A 22,159-nucleotide genomic window follows, 5' to 3' on the forward strand; every position below is an offset into this window, starting at 1 on the left:
AGACGCATACGTAAGTAAAAAAATTAAAATATAAAATAAATAATAAAACATATTTCTTCCTAACAACTTAATATATTTTATTTCACAATCTGTTTTCAGCAACTAATGTTGACAATTAGTTGCGATTTTCCAATTTTAGGCATTAAATTCTTGGTCTCAAATTGATTAGTAAATTTAAATATATATTTTTTGGAAAAATATGCCTAAATGTGCCGACTAGCTAGTACTAGTCTTGATTTATAGTCTCTATTGTGCATAATGTCTTTGCAGTCTCTCTCAACTCGTCGCTATCTATCTCCACCTAAAGGTCCTCAACTCCTTTCATTTTCTCTCCACTACTGCTTACATCCAAATTAGATTCAAACTCCTATCGTCACTCTCTAATAATTCTCTGAACTCCTATCGTCACTCTCTAATAATTCTCTGAACTCCTTCGTACTACTTATTCAGCCATTTGTGTACTACTTTCACTCTTTAATTGGGTATGTTGTGGAGTTGGTATTTTCTTTGGAAAATAAATATGTTTCTTGTTCGGCTTCTTCTTGCTTCAATCGTCATGACCGTTTGCTTTACAACTTTTGCTTCCGGAGCCGATAAACTGCCCGAAGATGAAGGTATAAACTTACATGACACACACATATATCTCAAAGCCTTTTTTTTTTAATCGATTATATATAGTCCGTTCTAGCCATGAGTGAATTTGATTAATTGGGTTTGCTAGCTTAATAATTGTGGAGTTTAATTTACAGTTCAAGCTTTAGGTGACATATTCAATACGTTGGGGAAGAAGGATTGGAACTTCTCTAACCCCTGTAATAGTTCTGTACCTTCAAGTGAATCTATATCATTGCCAGCCGGCATAAAAGAGTATGCTGCTGTTAATTGCAGCAACTGCGTCGTCAATGGCAACCAGTCATACCGCGTTGTGAGCATGTAAGTTGTCATCTCTCTTTTTCTAATCATCTTAATGACGAGCTATTTCCTAAGTCTCAAAATTTTCTTTTGGGGGAAAATACATATCATTAGCAGAAAAACATTACAAATTCTTAATGTGATATGCTTAATTTATTTTACAGTAAAATGTATTTATAATTTAACTTATTCATGAACTTGTATAATTTTTTTCAGATATTTTATTTTCAAACTTCAATCACTAAAACATAAAACATTTTTTTGTTTTAAATTTTTAAGTATTTCATCTAATTATTAACTTTCAGATTGAATATCTAAAATGGATTTTCAATTCATCTTAACTCATCTAATCATTATAATTTTATTAAATTTTAACATAAAATATAATAAATAATTTAATTTTTTTTTAATTTTAAAATAATAATATTAAAAAATATTATTTTAATAATTTTTTTTTTATTTTAACTTAACTTAATTCAACATCTAAACGCAGCTAAATAATCATACAAGAAAACTTCAAAGTCAATCTCTCATATCTTTATAAAAATAGAAAAGCTGATTAGGATGTGTGGCCCTTATTACTGTATTATTATATATTATAATATATTACATTATATTATATAATATATTAAAAAAATTAGACTAGAATTGATAAAATTAAAAATAAATATATATAATATATTAAAAAAATTAGACTAGAATTGATAAAATTAAAAATACGGATTTAAGAATGTAATTGGTGTGGTATTGATTTTTTAAATTTTAAAATTAAGATATACCTATTTGATTTTAAAATATGTCAAAAACCTCCTTAATAGTTTTGGCTAGTTTCAGCGTTCCAGGCTGAAAAGGGTAATGCCACGTATAAGTTTAAAAAACTACTAATCACATGAGTCATAGCTTCTACGCTAAACTGATCAAACTTTTATAAATTAATTCTTTTCATCTTAATTCTTTTATTATTTTTTTACAGATTTTTCATCTTACGTGACTATTTAAACGAGGCCTTATAACATTTTATAAAATAAAAAGACTACTCTCCATTTTATTTTTCTTACCAAATAGTAATTCCTAAGTACGATTTTATTAATTGGTTGTAGAAAAAAAAAAGTATGATTTTATTCTCAAATTAGTGTGCAGAGTAGACCATCCACTTACTTAAACACTAAAATTTGATTTTTAAAATTCAAATATGAAAGTTTTTCTTTCAAATTAAATCAAGTAATATAAACACTTTAATACATGTGTTATCCACACAACCTTATTAATAAGTTTCTTTTTCCATAGCAAATACGTCTTTATTGGTTTTCATGTTCTTTTTATATTACTTCATTGGCTAATTATGATTTAGAGAAATAACATTTGTAGTCATATGGTGTGCAAGTATCGTGCATATTTTTTTTTAGGGTAATGATACACTTACCACTCTTTCACCACTATTTTACCACTTGTAGTGTATTTATTTTTTTATCATTTTCTTTTAAGTATTTTTTTAACATCCTTAGCTATTAAGAAAAAATTTTAAAAATATATAATTTTAGTGATAGTCACTTGCCTAATCATTAAGTAAAAGAAAAATTTTAAAAAAAATTAAAAAATTAAAAAGAGTGGTAAAAGGGTGGTAAAATAGTGGTAAGGCTATCATTATTCTTTTTTTTTTAAATGAATAAAAACGGATCAATGTGAAAAAATTAATTTTTTAGAAGTAGGTCTCGCTCTTTTTCAAAATGAATGTACGGCTCTTGTACAACTTATAATTATATGTAGTATTATCCTAAATTTATATATGCTATCCTATTTCATTATATGGTACAAAATAGTTTCTTTATATAGAGATGCATGCTGTTTATTATAGATTTTATCATCATCAATTACACATTTTGATATAATATAGTTAAGTAATTATCTATTTAAGTAGTGAAATCATTCAACGCATGTCACGTAAAGTATAATTGTATTTAATAAAATTAAAGATAAAGAATAGTATTACTCTTTTAATATGGCTATAGTCTTAAAAATCAAGATTTAGTTGCTATATATATATATATATGTATGCATTGTGTAATGTGAAAGTTAAGCACAATTATTGAAAAAAGAGTACTAGTGATAGAGAAGTCTTTTACACTTTGTTTTAAATTGACGACATTTTTATAAAATAATGATACTTAAGCAGTTTGTTTTATTAAAATGTCCTCAGCTTAAGATAAAGTTTTGAAACAGTTTTAAAAAATGGTTATATTTTTTATCATTTTCTTGTGATAGAAACATAATTATTTTACAACCTGTTTCAAATTTTTACAACCTGTTCAAATTCATAACATTTTTATAAATAATGATGCTCCTATAGTTACAATTATGTTTTATAAAAATATTTTTATTTTTATCATTTTCTATTTGGCTTTCAGACTTCTCAAAGGACAAAATTTAACCGGCACTCTTCCTCCAAATTTGGTGGAGTTACCTTGCCTGGAAATACTGTAAGTATATTGTACTTGTATTGTTTTCTTTCATAAATTAACTTGCCTATATATTGGAACTCATTTCTTGATCTCACTTTGTCGTATCTGCAGTGACCTCACTCGCAATTACCTTAAAGGTTCAATCCCGTCGGAATGGGGCTCCATGCCAAATATGACCCAAATGTACTCTTACTTCTTTGTATATACAAATTTCAAATATATAAATTTTGTACAAATTCTTTATAAAATGTGGGTTACTTTTACTTATAAAATAATAGTTTTTTTTTTTTTTTTTACATTTTTTGAAATAGAGTTTACTTTTTTACAAAAGATTGTGTAGAATTTATTTATGGGGGATTTGTTCAAATAACTTCTGTATTCACGTGTCAGTGTAGGTTAACCCAGTTTTCATGTGCATGTAGCTAACTGTACGTTATAATATATATATATATCATTATAAGTAATTATTAGTGTCTTTAAGTTTAAAGGCATATTTAGATGTTTAAAGCATTTTTAAATTTTGTGAATAGTAATGAAATAGTTTAAATAAAAATATTTTATTAAATTTTAGGAAGAGAGAAAATTTTGAATAAAAATATATTTCAAAATAACTATTGTATTGGAGTTTGTGAAAATGAATATATAAAGTTAAAAAATTGTTTGAGTTATAGTTTTTTATTTTAAAATTTGTAAAAGTTGTATTGAATTTTGTGTTTTGAGTATTCATGATTAGGTAATGATTAGATTAAAAATTAAAAAAAATTTTGTATTTTAATGATGTTAGAAATTTAGAGATTTTGAGAATTTTAAAAATACTCATTTACTGTATTAAACATGCCCTAAGTTTTCTTGATTCTTGAACCAATACTTCCTTGTACTTGGAGGATTTTAACATAAGGGGTCTTATCGCAGTTCCCTTTTAGGAAACCGATTAACGGGTCCTATCCCCGGAGCTCTTGCAAACATCAAAACTCTCAAAAGTTTGTGAGTTTCAATCTCACCTAATCTCGTTTCAATATTTGAAGAGTTTTTTCAGAATATTATTAATTACTGTTATCAAGGAATTCGGTTTTCTTCTTCGTAGGGTAGTCGAGTTCAATCAGCTTTCTGGAAATCTTCCTCTAGAGCTTGGGAATATGCCCTCCATAGAAAGGCTGTAAGATGATTTTTATATTCTGAATTGCGAGTTCCATCTAATCTCTTATTTTAGGCAATAATTACTTAGATTGGATTTTTTGGATAAAAAAATGTTGAATCCTGATAATATTGCTGATAATTAAGCCATTGGATGGATTAGTACTTTTACTTGCATATTTATATTTAATCTGTTGTTTTCGATCGTAGTTTTCTCAGCTCGAATTATTTTACTGGGGAGCTACCTCCGTCATTTGCAAATTTGACCACATTGAAAGATTTGTAAGTTTCTAATTATTTCTTTCTATATCGAGTTTTCCACGTGCCGAAATTATAAGTTATTGATTTTTGTTCTTTGAGATACCTATGACAGTTTTTATTTTTTGTCTTGTCCATCAATGATCAAACGTAAATGTAGTCGGATCAGTGACAATCAATTTTCTGGACAGATTCCCAGTTATATTGAAAACTGGAAAAACCTCGAGAAATTGTGAGACCTTATATATTCCTATTTTTAACTTTTGAAAAGATTTTGTTGTTATTATATTACAAAAATGGTATATTATCTTGACTCATAAAATCCAAATATGGCAACAACAGATGTATTCAGGCAAGTGGTTTGAAGGGGCCAATTCCTCACCTTGATCTTTTGGAAAACTTAAGTGACTTGTCAGTATGAATCCCTATTAATCTCACAGCTATATATACATATAATCATCTCGGTATAATATGATTTGCACAGCTAATCTTTGTTGAATTTTGACATACAGGAGAATTAGTGACTTGAATGGATCTAAAGTAACTTTTCCACTGAAAAACATTAACGTAGCACAATGGAAAATACTGTGAGTCCAATGTTTCAGCAGCATAATTTTCCAAAGTAATGTACGATCCTTATGGCTAGCTACGTTACTCAAGTCTTACATAATTATTTACTTCTTTTTTTTTCAAGGATGTTGAGGAATTGCAATCTTACTGGACTGCTACCCGATGCAATATCATCTCCCCAGATAAAGGAGTTTCAAATCTTGTCAGTATACTACTTCTTGATCATCTTCCACTATTTCCCAGCCCGTTTTACGATATTTTAGAAACCTTCGTGAAATTAATAACCTTGATTGAAAGAAAATTTAATTCAGTTATATTTTAGGGTTCATATATTTATTTTCTTATCCAGTTACTTATAAATTCTCCTGCAGAGATCTCAGCTTCAACAGACTAAGCGGACAAATTCCAAGCAGCTTTGGAAATCTAACCTATGTTCAAAGCATGTAAGCAATATTGTAGAAAGAAATTATAGATTGATTTCATTCAAATTAAAGCTTACATCGCATAGCTAAGTATTGGCATGTTGGGGATGTAAAAGGCCCATTAATTTAGAATAGCCTGATCAATTAAGCAATCTCTCAACCCACTTTTCCAGTTTGTTCACTCTTAATATAATGTAATCATTAAAACGCGTGCCCTGTATTATTATTTATAAGCGTTTTCAACGTGTTAAAAAATCTGCATAGTGAGGTACAGCCGCACACATTAATGACTTAGCTCATCACATGTAAATATCACTGATTTAGTCATTTCAATATCTTAAAATCGAAATTTATCACATTAAACTGATAAAAAGAAATAAATTTAATTATTTATATTTGTCGTTACAAGATTTTTCTCGTCAGAGCAATTTTACACGATGAACGCTGGCTGTAATGCACAAAACTACGTATGTAATGTGCTGACTGGTTGATACTGTTTCTGTACAGATACTTAACCGGCAACTTGTTCACTGGACAAATACCTGATTGGATACTGAATGGAGGAAAAAAGATGTAAGCTTCTCCGCCAAATTCCATATTTATATTTGAGCTTTCCTGGATGCGCGGTAGGCTGGCATTTAAGACTATTATATATAATTAATTAGCATGATAACAAGGCTGCAGGCTTGACACTACTCGTGTAGTTATTTTTCATCAGCGTATGATCAATAAGAAAGCGTTCGCTCTATGAGACTTTTTCCTGGATTTCTAAGCTCAAAGAAGAGTTCTTAGATCTAGCATTTGGAAATTCTGCTTCATAAATACACTACGTACTGATCATCAGTATCACAATATCCCAATTACTAGCTTAAAAATGGATGAATGAAAAAATGTTCTCACCGAAACCAAGTTCTGTGAAATTTTACTAATTCTAATATCTCTTTTTAAATTCGAGACTCATATATTTGTATTATTTCTGTATTTGGTCATCCAAGTTGAAGGGAAAGAACTAGCCTCCTTACTGGTTTCGAATCGAAGGTTCTGGTTTGTTTATGGGATTGGTAGCAAACATAATTATGACTATGACGAAGATCATGCTGATCATTTTAGGCAGTATTTGCTAATTATTAGCTTATGATAATTAATTGATAATCAGCATATCCCATTAAGAGTAATGGATTAATGAGCTTGCAATTGTAAGCTTAATCTTTTGGACAATACACAAGAACGAATTATATTTGAAGAATAAGAAGAATATTTTGAATCTGATATATATGATCTCTTTCCAAGAAGTTGATGATCTGTCATGTAAAGTAAAAGTACTTCTGATAATTAGATCATGCTGCATTATGGAAGTCGATCAATGAAACACATTGCATCTTTTGTGTGCAGCGATCTTTCATATAACAAGTTTAATTTTACAATTCATAAAGGATCGGAATCATCAATATCAAATTCATGTCAATATCGGGATGGGTACGTATGTAAGACTTTCATCTAATAATTATATAAGACGCACAAGCATGCATTGTCACATATACTCACTGAACTTTTATCTTGGTGTTATTTTCCTCAGGATCAACTTGTTCGCAAGCTCCTCGATGGACAATATTGAAACGTAAGTATCGATTTGTTGTGTAAGTTTTTCTGAAGTCAACTTTCTTGTGATATAGACACAAATCCAATTTTGTTGATGTTACATATTAATGCTAACTTGTTGATCTGGATCTTCATCGTCTTACGCACGTACCAGTAGCAATATTGTTTCATGTTTGAGGAGCTCGCTGCGTTGTCCCAAACGTAAGTTGAAATCTCATATAGATTAATCTATATTAATGTTAAATCCTCGTGGTTACGTTTGGGTCAGTAGTGTATGTACCATCCAAATTTATAGCCAAAATGCGTATAATTTCTTATCAGCAATATGACATTTTGCTTAGCAAAACTTCTTACAGTTAGTAAATATATATATATATAGATTTTTAAAAACAAACAAAAAAATTGACTGAAAAAAATAGGTGAAAAACCATAGGTTGAAAACTCGTCTGAAATTGTAGAGGTTTCCTTCCTTTTTTCCCTTTTTTTTTTTTTAATGAAATTAGGCCTGTTTTGTCTACCAGGTGAACACGTGTGGCTAAAATGTTGCTTTTTGTCTCAGGTGCCCGGTACAAGCTTCATATCAATTGCGGCGGAGGAAAAGTTACTGTTAATGAAAGTACTGTATTTGATGCAGATGATACAAATCCAGGGGGAGATTCAAATTTCTTCCTCGCACAAGATCAGTACTGGTCGTCTAGCAGCACTGGGCAATTCTTAGACGATAAACGCCCCAAAAAAGATTTCATTTTGTCAAATTTATCCAGACTCTCTACGAACACGTCCAATCCCGAACTGTACACGACAGCGCGCTTTTCTCCTCTCTCTCTTACTTATTATGTCTTTTGTTTGGTAAGTGGGAATTACACAGTAACGCTCCATTTTGCGGAGATAGTGTTCACTGATGATGAAAAGTATAGCAGCTTGGGAAGACGTATATTTGATGTTTACATTCAGGTTAATTGTTATTACCACATGATACTTCCATGCATCTTCTTCCTTAAACCAATTTCCTGTGTTAACATTGGTGCTAGCTAGCATGAAACAATATTTGTTAATGCATGAACCTGTACTTAATGGATTCAAATATTATATATATTGTAGGGAGAGCGAGTGCTGATGGATTTCGATATTGTAAAAGCGGCAGGTGGGGTTCGTAAGCCATATATACAAAGTTTTAATGCTGACGTGAATAGTACCCTAGAGATCCGTTTCTACTGGGCTGGGAAGGGGACAACTGATATCCCATCCAAAGGAGACTATGGTCCTCTTATTTCAGCCATTTCTGTGGACTCTGGTAGAAAAGGTTTTCTGTCTAATATTGAGCTCTTGCATTCACTTCTAATGGCCTGGTTTGCTCACGTATCTAAGCTTTTGATTTTACTTTTCTTCAATTCTATGGATAATTTAAGGCAGAATGATGACGCACATACTTCTTGGAACATGCCAAACTCATTAAATTCCATCAATTCGTCTTTTTATGGTGTTCATTTCAATATTTTCCTTTGTTTGAAAAAAAAAAAATCATGCAAATTATTAAAATTCCAATTCATTGTGATGATTTTTAACTTTTGAAACTGTCGGACGTCATACATAGTTCTTAGTTGGCTAGTTGATGATTTCTCCAAGCTATCAATTGCCTTGACAATATTGATTTTAAACTATAACTCCGAACTCTATATATTTTCAATGCAGACTGTTAGAATATTATGCTAGAATATTACCAGCTATATACTTGGAATATATTCATAATATTATAATATGTATGGTAATATGACTTATTCTATACCATATTTAGTTTATTGTATAAATCAATTAGTATCATTGATTTATTGTATTTTCATCATTTCTCTAGCTCCATTCACCTATAAATAGGGACATATATATAGATATATATATATATATATATATATATAATGTATTCAACACTTCATTCTAGCAAAAATGTAGCCCTCAAGATCTCTCTCATTCTCTCTTTTCCCATCTCCATTCTCTTTTCTATATTTTATTTTATTTTTATTTTCTGCAGATGAACTCCCTTCAATTAGCATACCTACAGGGGCAGTGGTTGGAATTATTGTTGCCGGAGTTTTTGGTATAATATTATTTATTGTGGCTATACTATGGTGGAAAGGCTATCTAGGAGAAAGATCAAGTGCTACTGAACATGGTAGTTTCAAGGCAATTAATATTGTTATTATCAAGCAGTTTTCCTTCTCCACAATCAATATATATAATAAGTTTGATTAAAATATTTTTCATCTTTACCATAAGGAATGTTAATAATTTTTCAAATTTCCTAGAGGCACTAATTAATTGTCTATCTAACTTGCACCTTCCTCAGATTTAAGAGGCCTAGACCTGAAAACTGGAACATTCACCTTAAGGCAAATCAAAACAGCCACAAACAACTTTGATGCAGTGAATAAAATTGGGGAAGGTGGTTTTGGTTCTGTTTATAAGGTAAGTCGGAGAAAATAATTTCTTTTGATTGATGCGAGTAGAACTCTTCTTAATTGTAGCTCTTTTTTTTTTTTTTTGAAGTGTCATTGTTTAAGCATGAAAAGAAGTTCATGTTTTCTGTATGCGTATAGGGCCTTCTATCTGATGGCACCATGATGGCAATCAAACAACTTTCTTCCAAATCAAGGCAAGGAAATCGTGAGTTTTTGAATGAGATCGGGATGATTTCTACTTTGCAACACCCTCATCTTGTAAAGCTCTATGGATGCTGTGTTGAAGGAAATCAATTGTTGGTCGTATACGAGTACATGGAAAATAATAGCCTTGCTCGTGCTTTGTTTGGTAAAATTCATGCACGTAATTGCTTTGTTTACTTGCATGCGTATTTACATGCAACCAATGATAACGTACATGCATGTATCATGTATGCATAATGGTAATCCTAATTAAATGCTTTCTATTAACTTGATTGATTGAAGGTGCAGAAGAATATCAATTACAATTGGATTGGCCAACAAGACACAAGATTTGTGTTGGTATAGCAAGAGGTTTGGCCTTTCTCCATGAAGAATCAAGAATGAAGATTGTCCATAGAGACATCAAGGCTACTAATGTCTTGCTTGATAAAAATCTCAACCCTAAGATATCCGACTTTGGTTTGGCCAAGCTTGATGATGAAGATAATACCCACATCAGCACCCGAATTGCTGGAACTTAGTGAGTTGTATTTTATAATGCACCTAAAACCTTTGTTTTGACGGGAAAAAACCAATTAGAGATGATTAATGCCTTTGATTATATAGCAATGTTACAAGTAATTCCTGATGCTGAGAATGCCGCATGCTGATATGTGATTTTGCAGTGGTTATATGGCACCTGAGTATGCGATGCGAGGTTATTTAACTGACAAAGCAGATGTTTATAGTTTTGGAATTGTTGTCTTGGAAATTGTCAGTGGGAAGAGCAACACAAGTCACCGGCCTATGGTGGAATCTCTACATCTTCTTGATTGGGTGATTTGAATCACTTTTTGTCTTGCATTTCTCGCTTTTACACTCTTGTTTATTTTTATTTTCTTGTGTTTGCTAATATTAAAAATGTGGACTAGCTAGGGAAAATATTTCACGACAAATATAAAATATCCAATTGCCGCACTTGCAGAGCATGAATGAAGAATAAACTCCAACTTCTATTATCTGTTTCCCGAGTACTATTTTCTAAGAGTACTCTACAAAAGAGCCATTTTGCCTCTGAAATTGGTTTGCTTATTCTATGATTTTTTTATGCAGGCACTTGTTTTAAAAGAGAAAGGAAATCTGTTGGATTTGGTTGATCCAAGATTAGGCTCAAACTACAGGAAGGAAGAGGTTATGCGTGTGATTAATGTGGCTCTCCTATGCGCTAATGTTTCTGCAACAGTTAGGCCTACCATGTCCTCAGTGGTGAGCATGCTTGAGGGCAATGCTGTTATTCCTGAGCTGAGTCCAAATTTAAGTATCGTTGATGATGAAATAAAAGTGAAGGCACTATGGAATCATTTTCAAGATAAGAAAGAATCGAGTATGGGAAATAGCCAAACCCAAGGTTTATTAACGGATGACCAATTCACCGGTACTACTTCATCTACATCTGCCGTTGATTTATATCCAATCAATATGGATTCTAGTTACTGGGAGAAAAGAGTTTAGATAAATGAGCAATAGTGCTACTCTTTATTCTTATTTAGAGTGTGTCTTTAATCGCACTAATTGTTTCGACATATTTTAAGTACGTACTTGTTGCATGTACAGGTCAAGTACTTAAATAAAAAAATTCCTTGGAATATGAAAGATTATCTAGTACTGTAATAAAAAGAAAAGTCACATTATTTAATAAGTTTGCTGTAGCGTAATAAATGTGATGAGTTGCTAGCATGGGCATCTGAAAAATCATAAACTTTTATATGTGCTACTGGTCTGGGGTTATATATATTTGAATTGGTACATAATCTTAATTATGTTTTACAATTTACATTTCCTGATCTTCTTATTTAATTTCTCCATTGATATGCATTTTGATTAGATTTTGTATATCCTGTTGGTCCATAAAATCAAAAGATTTATAGCCATAACTTGCAATTTTTGACGCTTCTCCTTTTGATTTTTCCGGATTATAAGATAAAACAGTTTAATATTTATGAATTTGAAAAATACATAATTTCTCCTTAAACTATCATTTAATTTATGAATCACTCCTCAAACTACAAAAAAATATATATAATTAATTTACCGCATGAAAAGCTCCCAACATGGACGAAGTACTACTACTGATCATAACTATTTAAGAAAAGCTCCGAACCAGTGGGGTGACCTTCATCAATTTACATTAGCCAATAGAATTTCAACATATGTGAGTTTTATGGATTTTATGGTGTGCTTTACTTTATTGAATCAACTCTCTTTCTTTCTCCTCTCCCCTCTTTCCCATTCTCTTCTCTCCAAGCGTACTAGATCTCCTCTTTCTCCTCTCCCTTCTCCTATTTCTCCTTTCCGTCTTGCTACGAACCATCTCCGATCTGGAACCCACTGAATTTTAGCTATTACCTGAAGTTTTTTTTGTTTATTCTGCATATTAAGTATTTAGGGCTCTATCGACAGCTCTTCCAGGCCTTCTCCAGATTTGGACCTTCTCTCTATATTGACCATAATTATTTTGGAGCAAATCTACAAAAACACTTCCCAAGCACCTGCCCCAACACCAACAATCCTCAGTGGATCACTATTTGCCTTGCCAAGAAGACTACGAAGCTCATCAAGCTTGTTTTCCAAACCATTAAACGTCTGTATAGCCCCATTCGAGTATAAAGTATGACCCATTCCCTCAATGCTTCCCACCATTTTCTTCATAGGAAAATCAAGTTATCAACACCAGCAAAGAAGTCTCAAACTCGCTGACTATATAGACCAAGTGCTCTTTTCCTTGATCTGAATGTCTAAAATTCTATTGATGTGCAAAATTTATTGACTATACCAGAATCTTAAGGACAACTCATTTGTATGGTTTTTGCTGAGACAACACCACATGATTCAAATTCCTGCTTGAAACGAGAAAAGCTATTTCCAAGTTGTTAGAAATCTGAGTAGGATGATGGGTGTGGAGGGGGGAGGAGGAGAGAAAGAGACAGAGAGAGGGGAGAGGAGGAGAGAGAGGGGAACAGATTGGACAAACAAAAAATAATATAATGTGATCACCTACATGTGGTTTATTGTCTACTTTGCTGCAATCTATACATGGCAGCATCTTATTTGCGAGTGCAAAAGGGAGTTTGTCACCCGACTGCCTGGGAGTGTCTATCTTACTATTTACCCCTAATCCGCACCAAATTATATGTACTTAGAAATATTTGGAAAAATAAATCCCAGTAGTTCCAACTGATCATTACCCCTAAATATATTATTATAAGTTCTACAAATTGATGTATAGTTTGATCAACTTCCGAAGTTCAAATCAAAATTAGGCGAGTCAAAACTATATCAGTTACATTGGTGATGTGGCACCAATCACATTCCATCATGCATAATGGCCCAACAACAATATTAGAAATGTAAAAGAGATTATATAAGAGAAAATGTGTTTCTTTTGTCTCCGAGTAGATTACCAATTGTTTCCATACCTTTCAAGTCCTAATTAATCAACTATTCTCTCTCTCTTTAGATCTCTCTCAACACAAGCACACGCACATGCACTGCGTACGCCATGGAACATTGCAATTTGCATTGATAACTTATGTTCTTTTGCATTGGTAATGTTACTCAATTCAGGCATTCGCCAATGCAAGGCCAAGACGGAGTAATTGAGTATGTATATAAATAGGTCATGACAATCATCATTTACAATCGGGCAACTGTAATTTCTTTTGAGGAAGATAGGTTTATGATGATTTCTATCATTTGCACAAATCAATATCGACCTGCTCCTTCGTTATGAAAGAATTTGACTACCAGAAAAATGGGAGACCTAATATTGATCATCTCAAATATGGATGGAAGCATATTACAAAAATAGGCAGAATTAATTTTAAAAAAATAAATGAGCTAGCTACTACAATTATCAAGCATCGAGAATTCTCCCCGAACGTTATAAATTTTTTTTACATATTATTTTAAAATTTTTAAATAGTAAAAAAAAAATAAAATATTTTAAAATAACTCCTTAACTATTAGGTAAAAAAAAATTAGATATTTAGCATTCTTTTCGTTTAAATACAACTAACTAGTTCCTTTTAGCACTTCTGGAAAAGGACGGTTCTATATCCACGGCTTTCATCTTTTTTTATTATTTTTATAAATATATTTTTCAACATTTTTAAATATTTTTTTAAAAAATAAAAAAGTTAATATTTTCTTAATTTCTAAATTAAAAAAAATTAAAAACTAACACAAAATTTTCCAACGATATCACCAGAAGGAACAAGTGGTGAGAGTCTATTTTCTTTTGTAGAGGCAGAAACTACTTCTGCATTCTGCATGCATTAATTGATGATAAGACCTATCAGTACCTCTATTATTGATGGATGACATAATTGACTAGGGCCTCAATTTATTTCACAATCTGTTTTCAGCCACCAATGTTGACAATTGGTTGCGATTTCCCAATTTTAGATATTAAATTCATAATTGTAATATATTAAGAAATGAGATACTAAATTTCAATCCGATCCGACTCGAAATAGGTGCATTCTGTTTGGTCAATACCCGATGACCGACCCGACCCAAATTTCGGCAGAGAATTTGTTTGTTTTTTGTTTTTTGTTTTCAATACTTGCAAATATGTTAGGAAAACAACCAAATAGAGAACTTTCTAAAAATATGTCACATGTCTACTTGTTTTAAAGGTAGATTATTTTCATGTTTGTAGAATTCGTCTCCCTCCCTAAAAATAAGATGACCAATGCAAATTATAAAGCATTTCTACCAAACAAGACTTCTTCAAGATATTTTCCATTTCTTAATACTAATGAATGGATAACAAGTTTTGCGCAACTTCGCTTACCTTGTACTTAATAGTTTTGCGCAACTTCGCTTGCTTTGTACTTAATAGAATGATGCAAAAAATGTAAATTAATTTGTAAAGCTGTTGATTGTCTTCAATGACTTTGGCTACATTTTTTTAGACGAAAAAGAAATCCATTGAATATAGTGATCGCAAATTAGTAGTAACTTGATTTTTTCCAATCATTCCTAAAACCAATAATGTTCTATAAATGTACTTTTAGTAATCACACTAAACCAAAAATCCATAAGTCCTATTTTAATTTTTAATTCTCTTATGCAAGATCTAATTATCATCAATAAAATGGGCTATTTTGCACATATAATTTAGATTTTGAATTGATGTCCACATGTCAGTATTAATGCAAATCTTATAATCAGATAGCATGAACATGTTCTTCAACTTTTTTTTCTTCTAACATGTACATCTTCATACAATCTCCCATAACAGTAATGCGAGAGGGAATTGGAAATCTAAACTCAACTACGGCCATAAAGTCTTTAAAACCTTGTTTTTCTATAAATCTAAATGGTAGCTCATCCATAATTATCATCTTTGCTACCGTTGACTGTATTTTCTGTTCGTTATACTTGGTAAGTCCAACATTAGGACTGCTAGTTATACCATCCACCCTCATCTTCCTAGTCCTGGTCATTTTTTATTGGGGTTATCCCTTCCAACCCACTAGTATTAAAGACTTTACATCTCTCATTATGGTACTTCAAGGATGAAGTACCTTGTCTTTTAGGATGACATAACAAAACCTTACCACAATAATCGCATCTAGCTTTGGGCTCATCAGGATCCTTGACATCTTCAACCCCCGTAAAGTGTTGCCATATTTCAGATCTACCCTGTCTTCTTGAGATAGGAGGGTGAACTTGAGGATTAGTTGTAGGGAGAGAGCTATCTAACGTTGGAGGTAGAGTGTTATCCAAATGAATCACATTGGGCATTGATTCAGACTCAAATGAAGGCATAGCAGCACTAGGTTCCATAGGGTTCAACTGCAATTTGAGATAATACTACAAATTTGTTGAAAAAAATCCCAATACATATGATAGAAATATTGATAAAAATAAGAACTGCGCATATATAAAAAGAAAAGCAAGATGATGAATCTTTTATTGCTGCCATTGGTTTGCTATCACTTTCAATCTTGGTTGCAGCCACCTTGGCCTCAATATTTGTTTTGCTGCAAATATAAGCTACACTGTATAATGTGTTGGCTTTGGTTAAAGCTGCCTATATATATATATATATAATTAACATTTATCAGAATGATCAATCCTTTTTATAATTATGGATTGGGTGTAACTTAGATTGTGTTCATGCATTATACATACGTATCCCATATTCATCTTTTATCTACTTCATCAGTTAGTTTTTTAATTTTAATTGATCAAGTTTAATAGTATAACAAAGATTTAAGATAAGGAAATTACCACTCTACACTTGGTAATTTTGTTTCATCTGTATATGACTATAATAAACACTACTACTACACTTGATGATATTCAAATATCAGATCTTTCAAAAGACTGTCCAAAAATAGAGGCCTTAGCATGAAAGATTTGTTGCAGATTGAAGTTGATATTGAGGACTACTTTTGCATAGGATTAACATTAATAATTCATGATGTGGAGCCATGGATGCATGCATGCAGATTGCAAATATTAGCGAAATGGTGTCCAATCAACTAATACACTACTTATCCCCTAAATTCTATTCTAATCAAAGATGGAGGTATACATGATAGATAGATAGATAAGGATGAATTAAATGTTGTGTGTTTTGCTTCTCATCCCTTAAATCATAAGCTAGTAGATCATCATTGAAAGTGAAAAAGCAGTGGTTCTACCAATCACTACACCTAGAGGGTGGGTGAATAGGTGTAATCTAATTTTTATGGTCTTTTCAATATTAGTCAAACAACAGTTAATAAAGGAATCAAATAACACAAATAATCAACACATGATTTTGATCACGGAGTGGAAACTCATTCGAAGAATGTCTTCAAAATCTAAAACCACTCCGGATGTAAGACACCACCTCAAATCCATTATAGAAACTTTAGTTCATTACAATCAATTTAGAGACACTCACAAAACCTTTGTAGTAGCTAAACTTGGTTTGTAACACCACGAGTGACCAACTTGATCTCTACACGCATGTAGTGTCGAAACTCCGACCTTTTTATAGCTTCCCACGAGAACCTATCTTGAGTGTGGTGTGGTGGAGATATGTTTATTCAAAAGAGAATCAACCAAGTGGGGGAAATGTCACTCTAAAAAGTTCTTGGAGGCCCTTAGGGATTTTGCTCTGATTCTCCACGCCAAAGAACAGAAGAGAGCTGTTCTATTTATAGTCCCAAGTGAAAGAGGTGCTTAAAACCTTAAATTTTAAGTGATCTGGAATATTGGCTCGAGCGATAGTCGAGCACAAGCTGTCTTTCAGAAGTCGCTCAGCGCCAAGTCGAGCGCCATGTTGAGCGAGGGTCAAGCGACCTAATCTGTCTGAATTCGTTCAAACACTATGTTGAGCGACCAAATATGTCTGAATTTGCTCGAGCGTCATGTTAAGCGAGGGTCGAGCGACCCAATCTGTCAGAGTTCGCTCGAGCGTCATGTTGAGTGAGTGTCGAGCAACCCACTCTGTATGGGTCTCGCTCGAGCACTAGTCGAGCGAGCTCTCTATTTCGAACTCTACTTGACCAATGATGTGCACACTTCAATCCTTTTCAAAGTATATCATTTCAACACTTGTTACAATACTATTTTACACAGATTTCTACAAGAATATACTAATCAACTCATTTTTTTCTCAACAGAAAAAGATATTGGTGCTGTATCGTGTAATTAAGGTTGCACTTGTCACCTCATAACAATGACAGCCTAGATGTGTTTGTTCTGACATGTGATATGTCAGCCTCATTTGAGTTGCTAATGTGTCATGGGGCTCATTGCAGAGAAGGAAAACTAATTAATGTTGACAAGTAATTATATTATTAGACATTCAAAGTAAATAATACTCTTAAACTTACTTTTTATTGGGCATAAAACCGACCTAATTAATTGGGAGAAGAGTACTTCAATCTACTTTCTCACAGAGGGAGAGGAGTTGTTAGCTAGATAGCTAGCTATGCCTAATGACATTAATCTGGTCGCAACTCAACCAGCCCCACGCTGCATATATATATATATATATTGGGGAGATAGGATTGGATATGCCATTATGGACCTAGATTCAAAATGGAGTAGGTTTGGCCCATTATGGCCATTTATGGATAAGCGCAAGTATTTTCTAGCCAAAGCCCATGCGATTTTTGGATGTTAAATTTGTGATAATTGAAAACCAGCACTTTTGGAAAAGTTAGAACTACGTTAGGTGCCAAGAAGCCCTCTAGATGAAGGTTATCCGCACTTGGGTTGTTATAGAAGAATACTTGTACCGATAGGAGTCTGTTACAGCCTTTGAGGACTCTTTTAAGATAGGATTTGAGCTGTTCCAAATCTGAAGAAGTAGAAATCAACCCCATTTGTGACTCCTAAATGGATACAAAGAATGGTAACATAATTTACGCTACAACTCCCAGCCATTAGCATTCTTAGAACCCATTTTCAAGACAAACTGAGTTAAATTCGTACAGCCCTATTATTAGGTTTTTCAAGTCTCATTAAAAGGACAATGGCCTGAACACTAGAAAAAGCAAAGGCTGCTGCATGTGAGTCTGGAAAGTTTTTATAGCAATCCCATGTGATCTTCGTCAAGAAAACCCATCCCTAACCCTAGTTAACTGCTGCAATTTCAGAAGAATGAAAAAAGAACTAGCCTCTCCCTATCAAGTCCAACCCATTTCCAGCAACTTCAAGTAGGTGGTTATGGACAAGTTTGTTATCGATAGAAGCAAAGACTCAAAAAATAAAAAATATCTAATTTCTAATTCTGTATGTTGAACTAGATAAAGAAATTATTGCTCTACACTAATTTCTCAAAGCTTCTAGCAGCATTTCATCACTTTACAATCCAAATATCTAACCGGCATTTAATCAAATAGTTGCCTTTCATTTCTAAAAACTGTGCAAGACTGGAACACTTCATCAGCGATCACCTTCCCGTGAAACCTAGATCCCATCTTGACCCAAGAGAGCCTAGTGCAGGCTTTGAGTACAAACGGGTATGCAGTAAACATAACCCAAAGAAAAGCATCCACACATACCACATACACCGATATGCATACGAAAATCACAAAGAGAGAGAGAGAGAGAGAGAGAGAGAGAGAGAGAGAGAGAGAGTAATACCTATAGATTATTCAGAAAATCAGGTGGAGACTTGAGAATGATGAGGGAGAGCTTCTGAGCAACAGAGCAAGGCCGACGAGGGAGAGAATCACATCTGCGATTGCAAGCTGCACATTTTTGTGTAGGAAACGGGTTTCGGGTATTACCCGATTAAAAATGGAAACGGTTATGGTATAACCCATTTCCGATTCTATATGTAAACGGGTTGAGATTTCGGGTCGGGTAAAAAAACGGGCGAGCCAGGTGCACGGTTTATTTGTACAGCCCTAATAATAACAACTATATCATAGTCTATTAACAACATGGCGTGTAATAATTAATTTTCTTCATGTACTTTAAACTGTAACTAGGACAAGAGTTTTGAATTAAAGTGAAAGGAAATAATTTTCTAATATGAAATTATAGATATATTGTAGAGAAGTTGGTATTTATCATTATCCAATATATTATGTTAATCCTCTTCTAGGAAAAGTTTGATTTTGGATTTTTTTTCTTATAATTTTCAAATGATCAATTGTAATTAGTATTTTTGTACTTTTTTGGGTCATCTATCCGTGTTTCGAAACGGATAATTGTGAGAGTTATTCGTGATAATTGTGGCAAGCTGTGTTTGGCTTACTCTATCTTTGGATCATGGGTTCAATAATTTTGTTAAGCTGCGTAGTGTGCTAGATGGTGTTAAGTGATGTTATCATCTTGGGTTTTACTGGCTTACTCAATTGATTGTTAATTGAATTATTAAGGGGAAATATAATATTTGGTTTTTAGAAGATTTTTGAGATGATTTATTTGGTTATCTTAACTGCATGGAATATGGTGTTCCTCATATTTTCCATGAAGGTAATGTATTGATTGATTTCCTTGCTAAGCGGAGTGCTAGAAGTTTAAATATGGGTTTGGGTAGTGATGCTACTCTGCCTAGTCAGCTTAGAGGTCTTCTTCAAAGATTGATCTTCCTCATATGCGTATCCCATAGGTTTGTCTTTAGTAAGTTTGTCTTTTGGTTATTTTATTTCATATCTTCATTTCTGGTCTAATTTGTTGCAGGTTGCAGGTTCTTTTTTTTATTTCTTCAGGGTAGTCTTTTATTTGGATTGGTTTTGCAGGTTTGTTTTGTTTTGTATTCTCAGTACAATAGTGATTTTTAGGGATGGTTAGTCGGTTTTTTTATTCCTAGGTTTTTTATTATTTGCTCCATTGTATAATCCAAGAGTCAAGATGTAATCATAATTTTCTTCCATCATAAGCCTATAATGCCTTTTCACTTAATAAGTTTCTTTTTGCAGAAGAAAAATATCTTTATTGAAAAGGTTTTCATCTTTTTTTGGGTTTATTTTTTTCATATAAGGGGTGAGGATTTCGAATTCAAATTTTTTATTTAAAAAATTAAGTTATATGCCACCATACTATCAAATTTTCATCTTCTTTTAATCTTACTTCATTTGTTAATTATATATGCTATCTAATTGGTTTTCACGTTACTGCAAACCCCGCAACATAATATCAGGGAAGTTTTAAAATGCATTAATTGTATCACAACTCCAATTGGTTTACAACTTTGTTTTAAATTGATATCATTTTTGTTAAATAATTATACTTAATTTTATTTTATTAAAATGTCCTTTCTTTAAGATAAAGTTATGAAACAGTACTTGTAAAAAATAGTTCTGTTTTTATCATTTTCTCATGGGATCCAAATTTGTGTCCTGAATGTTTTTTTTTTTTAATTAGTGATTAAAGAAATATTTTTTAGTGATGTTGTGAATTTTTTTATTTTTTAAAAAATATTTAAGAATATAAATAAATGGATGAAAAAAATGAAAAGAAAAATTTGGTCAGTCATGCTATATATATAGGTACATATTTTATGCATAATATTATATAAATTAATTAATAGTTTTATTCTCCTATTTTTTTAAAATTTAAATTTTAAATATTAAAATTTTCATCAACACATTAACATAATATTCGAATAATTTTGTTTGCTTCTGTTTTTGTTTTTTTTTATAGAATGAACGTGCAGGTTCAAACGGGAAAAATCGTACGTTATGCAATCGCGGCAGCGCCCACAAATATTGAACAAATATGCTTAATTAATTACCAAATTGACAGTTAAAATGCGTTCACCACACGTACCTTAATTGATTGGATATTCGCAAGACTAGTTGCCTACCATTAATGCAGCTTCATGATAAATCCAAGGGGATTGCATCAGTATATCATGTATGGCCTCCATGCAAAAGACTTTTCTAATGCCATTATGGGACGTGGACTTTTTTTTTTTTTTTTTTTCGGGACGTGGACTTCATTTGCTCATAACGATTAAATATCATTGACATCTTAATTTCCTCTAATCACGTTATAAGAAAAACAAATTTTTAAGATTAAAATTTTACAATTGAAATATTATTTCCGACGAAACGTACTCATTTGTCAGAACTAACCTTTTTAATGGTAAAATTTTAATAATAAAAATTCGTTCTTACCGGCTTCTTTGATCCCCGTAGTAGCGGAACCAACAATTATATTTAGGAATTAAATTTTTATTATATAGCACATTTATATTAAGAGTAATGTTAGATACCGTTTTAAAATATATAATTTTTATATACTTTATTTGAAAAAAAAAATAAAGTTTACTATTAAAAAATAATTTTTTTTTTCATGTGAGTCCTAGATTTAGTTAATTTTTTTTAAATAAAGTAGACAAGACTTGCACGTCTTAAGATTGTAAAAATCATTTCTCTTGTGTAAATTAAAGAGAGATTAAAAAATCATAATTAAATAACTACAAACTATTTTTCTTATAAATCATCAATCTTAAATAATATTTTTTATATTTTTACTTTAGATTCCATATTAAGAAACTCAATATTGTATAACAAAAAAGTTTGAGATTCATATTAATAAATTTATTATTTTTTCTAATTTTAATTTTAGAGAAGTCACATATTTAAAAAGAGATAATATATAGAAATAAAAAAATTAGGTTATATAAAAAATTAAAGAGAGA

The 22,159-nt window shown here is 31.8% G+C and overlaps 1 protein-coding gene and 1 long non-coding RNA gene across 10 annotated transcripts; one reads left to right on the top strand and one right to left on the bottom strand.

Annotated features, from left to right (window-relative positions):
• Positions 1 to 381: 381 nt before the first annotated feature.
• Positions 382 to 11,727, top strand: LOC122289035 (probable leucine-rich repeat receptor-like serine/threonine-protein kinase At3g14840). 9 transcript variants are annotated; one of them, XM_043095919.1, is made up of 25 exons: positions 382 to 399; positions 432 to 614; positions 750 to 933; positions 3,318 to 3,389; positions 3,483 to 3,554; positions 4,284 to 4,355; positions 4,456 to 4,527; positions 4,716 to 4,787; positions 4,924 to 4,995; positions 5,106 to 5,174; positions 5,276 to 5,350; positions 5,458 to 5,535; positions 5,705 to 5,776; positions 6,263 to 6,328; positions 7,148 to 7,231; positions 7,332 to 7,373; positions 7,509 to 7,555; positions 7,914 to 8,308; positions 8,456 to 8,657; positions 9,381 to 9,521; positions 9,696 to 9,814; positions 9,946 to 10,156; positions 10,294 to 10,531; positions 10,677 to 10,827; positions 11,104 to 11,727. In XM_043095919.1, the coding sequence occupies exons 2-25, from the start codon at positions 485 to 487 to the stop codon at positions 11,500 to 11,502; spliced, it is 3,135 nt and encodes a 1,044-aa protein (XP_042951853.1). In that variant the 5' UTR covers positions 382 to 399; positions 432 to 484; the 3' UTR covers positions 11,503 to 11,727. The 9 variants fall into 9 exon arrangements, with proteins under 9 accessions (XP_042951853.1, XP_042951862.1, XP_042951855.1 ...); XM_043095924.1 differs by having other exon boundaries at positions 390 to 614; positions 750 to 812; positions 889 to 933; positions 4,433 to 4,527; XM_043095926.1 differs by having other exon boundaries at positions 391 to 614; positions 750 to 812; positions 889 to 933; positions 4,955 to 4,995.
• Positions 11,728 to 15,176: 3,449 nt separating this feature from the next.
• LOC122289051 lies at positions 15,177 to 19,304 on the bottom strand. Its single transcript, XR_006236099.1, has 2 exons — positions 19,147 to 19,304; positions 15,177 to 15,852 (listed from the first exon to the last, which is right to left on the bottom strand). It is a non-coding gene; the product is annotated as an uncharacterized LOC122289051 (long non-coding RNA).
• Positions 19,305 to 22,159: the final 2,855 nt, after the last annotated feature.

The sequence above is a fragment of the Carya illinoinensis genome, chromosome 12 (genome assembly GCF_018687715.1).
Source record: "Carya illinoinensis cultivar Pawnee chromosome 12, C.illinoinensisPawnee_v1, whole genome shotgun sequence".
Lineage (NCBI taxonomy): Eukaryota > Viridiplantae > Streptophyta > Magnoliopsida > Fagales > Juglandaceae > Carya > Carya illinoinensis.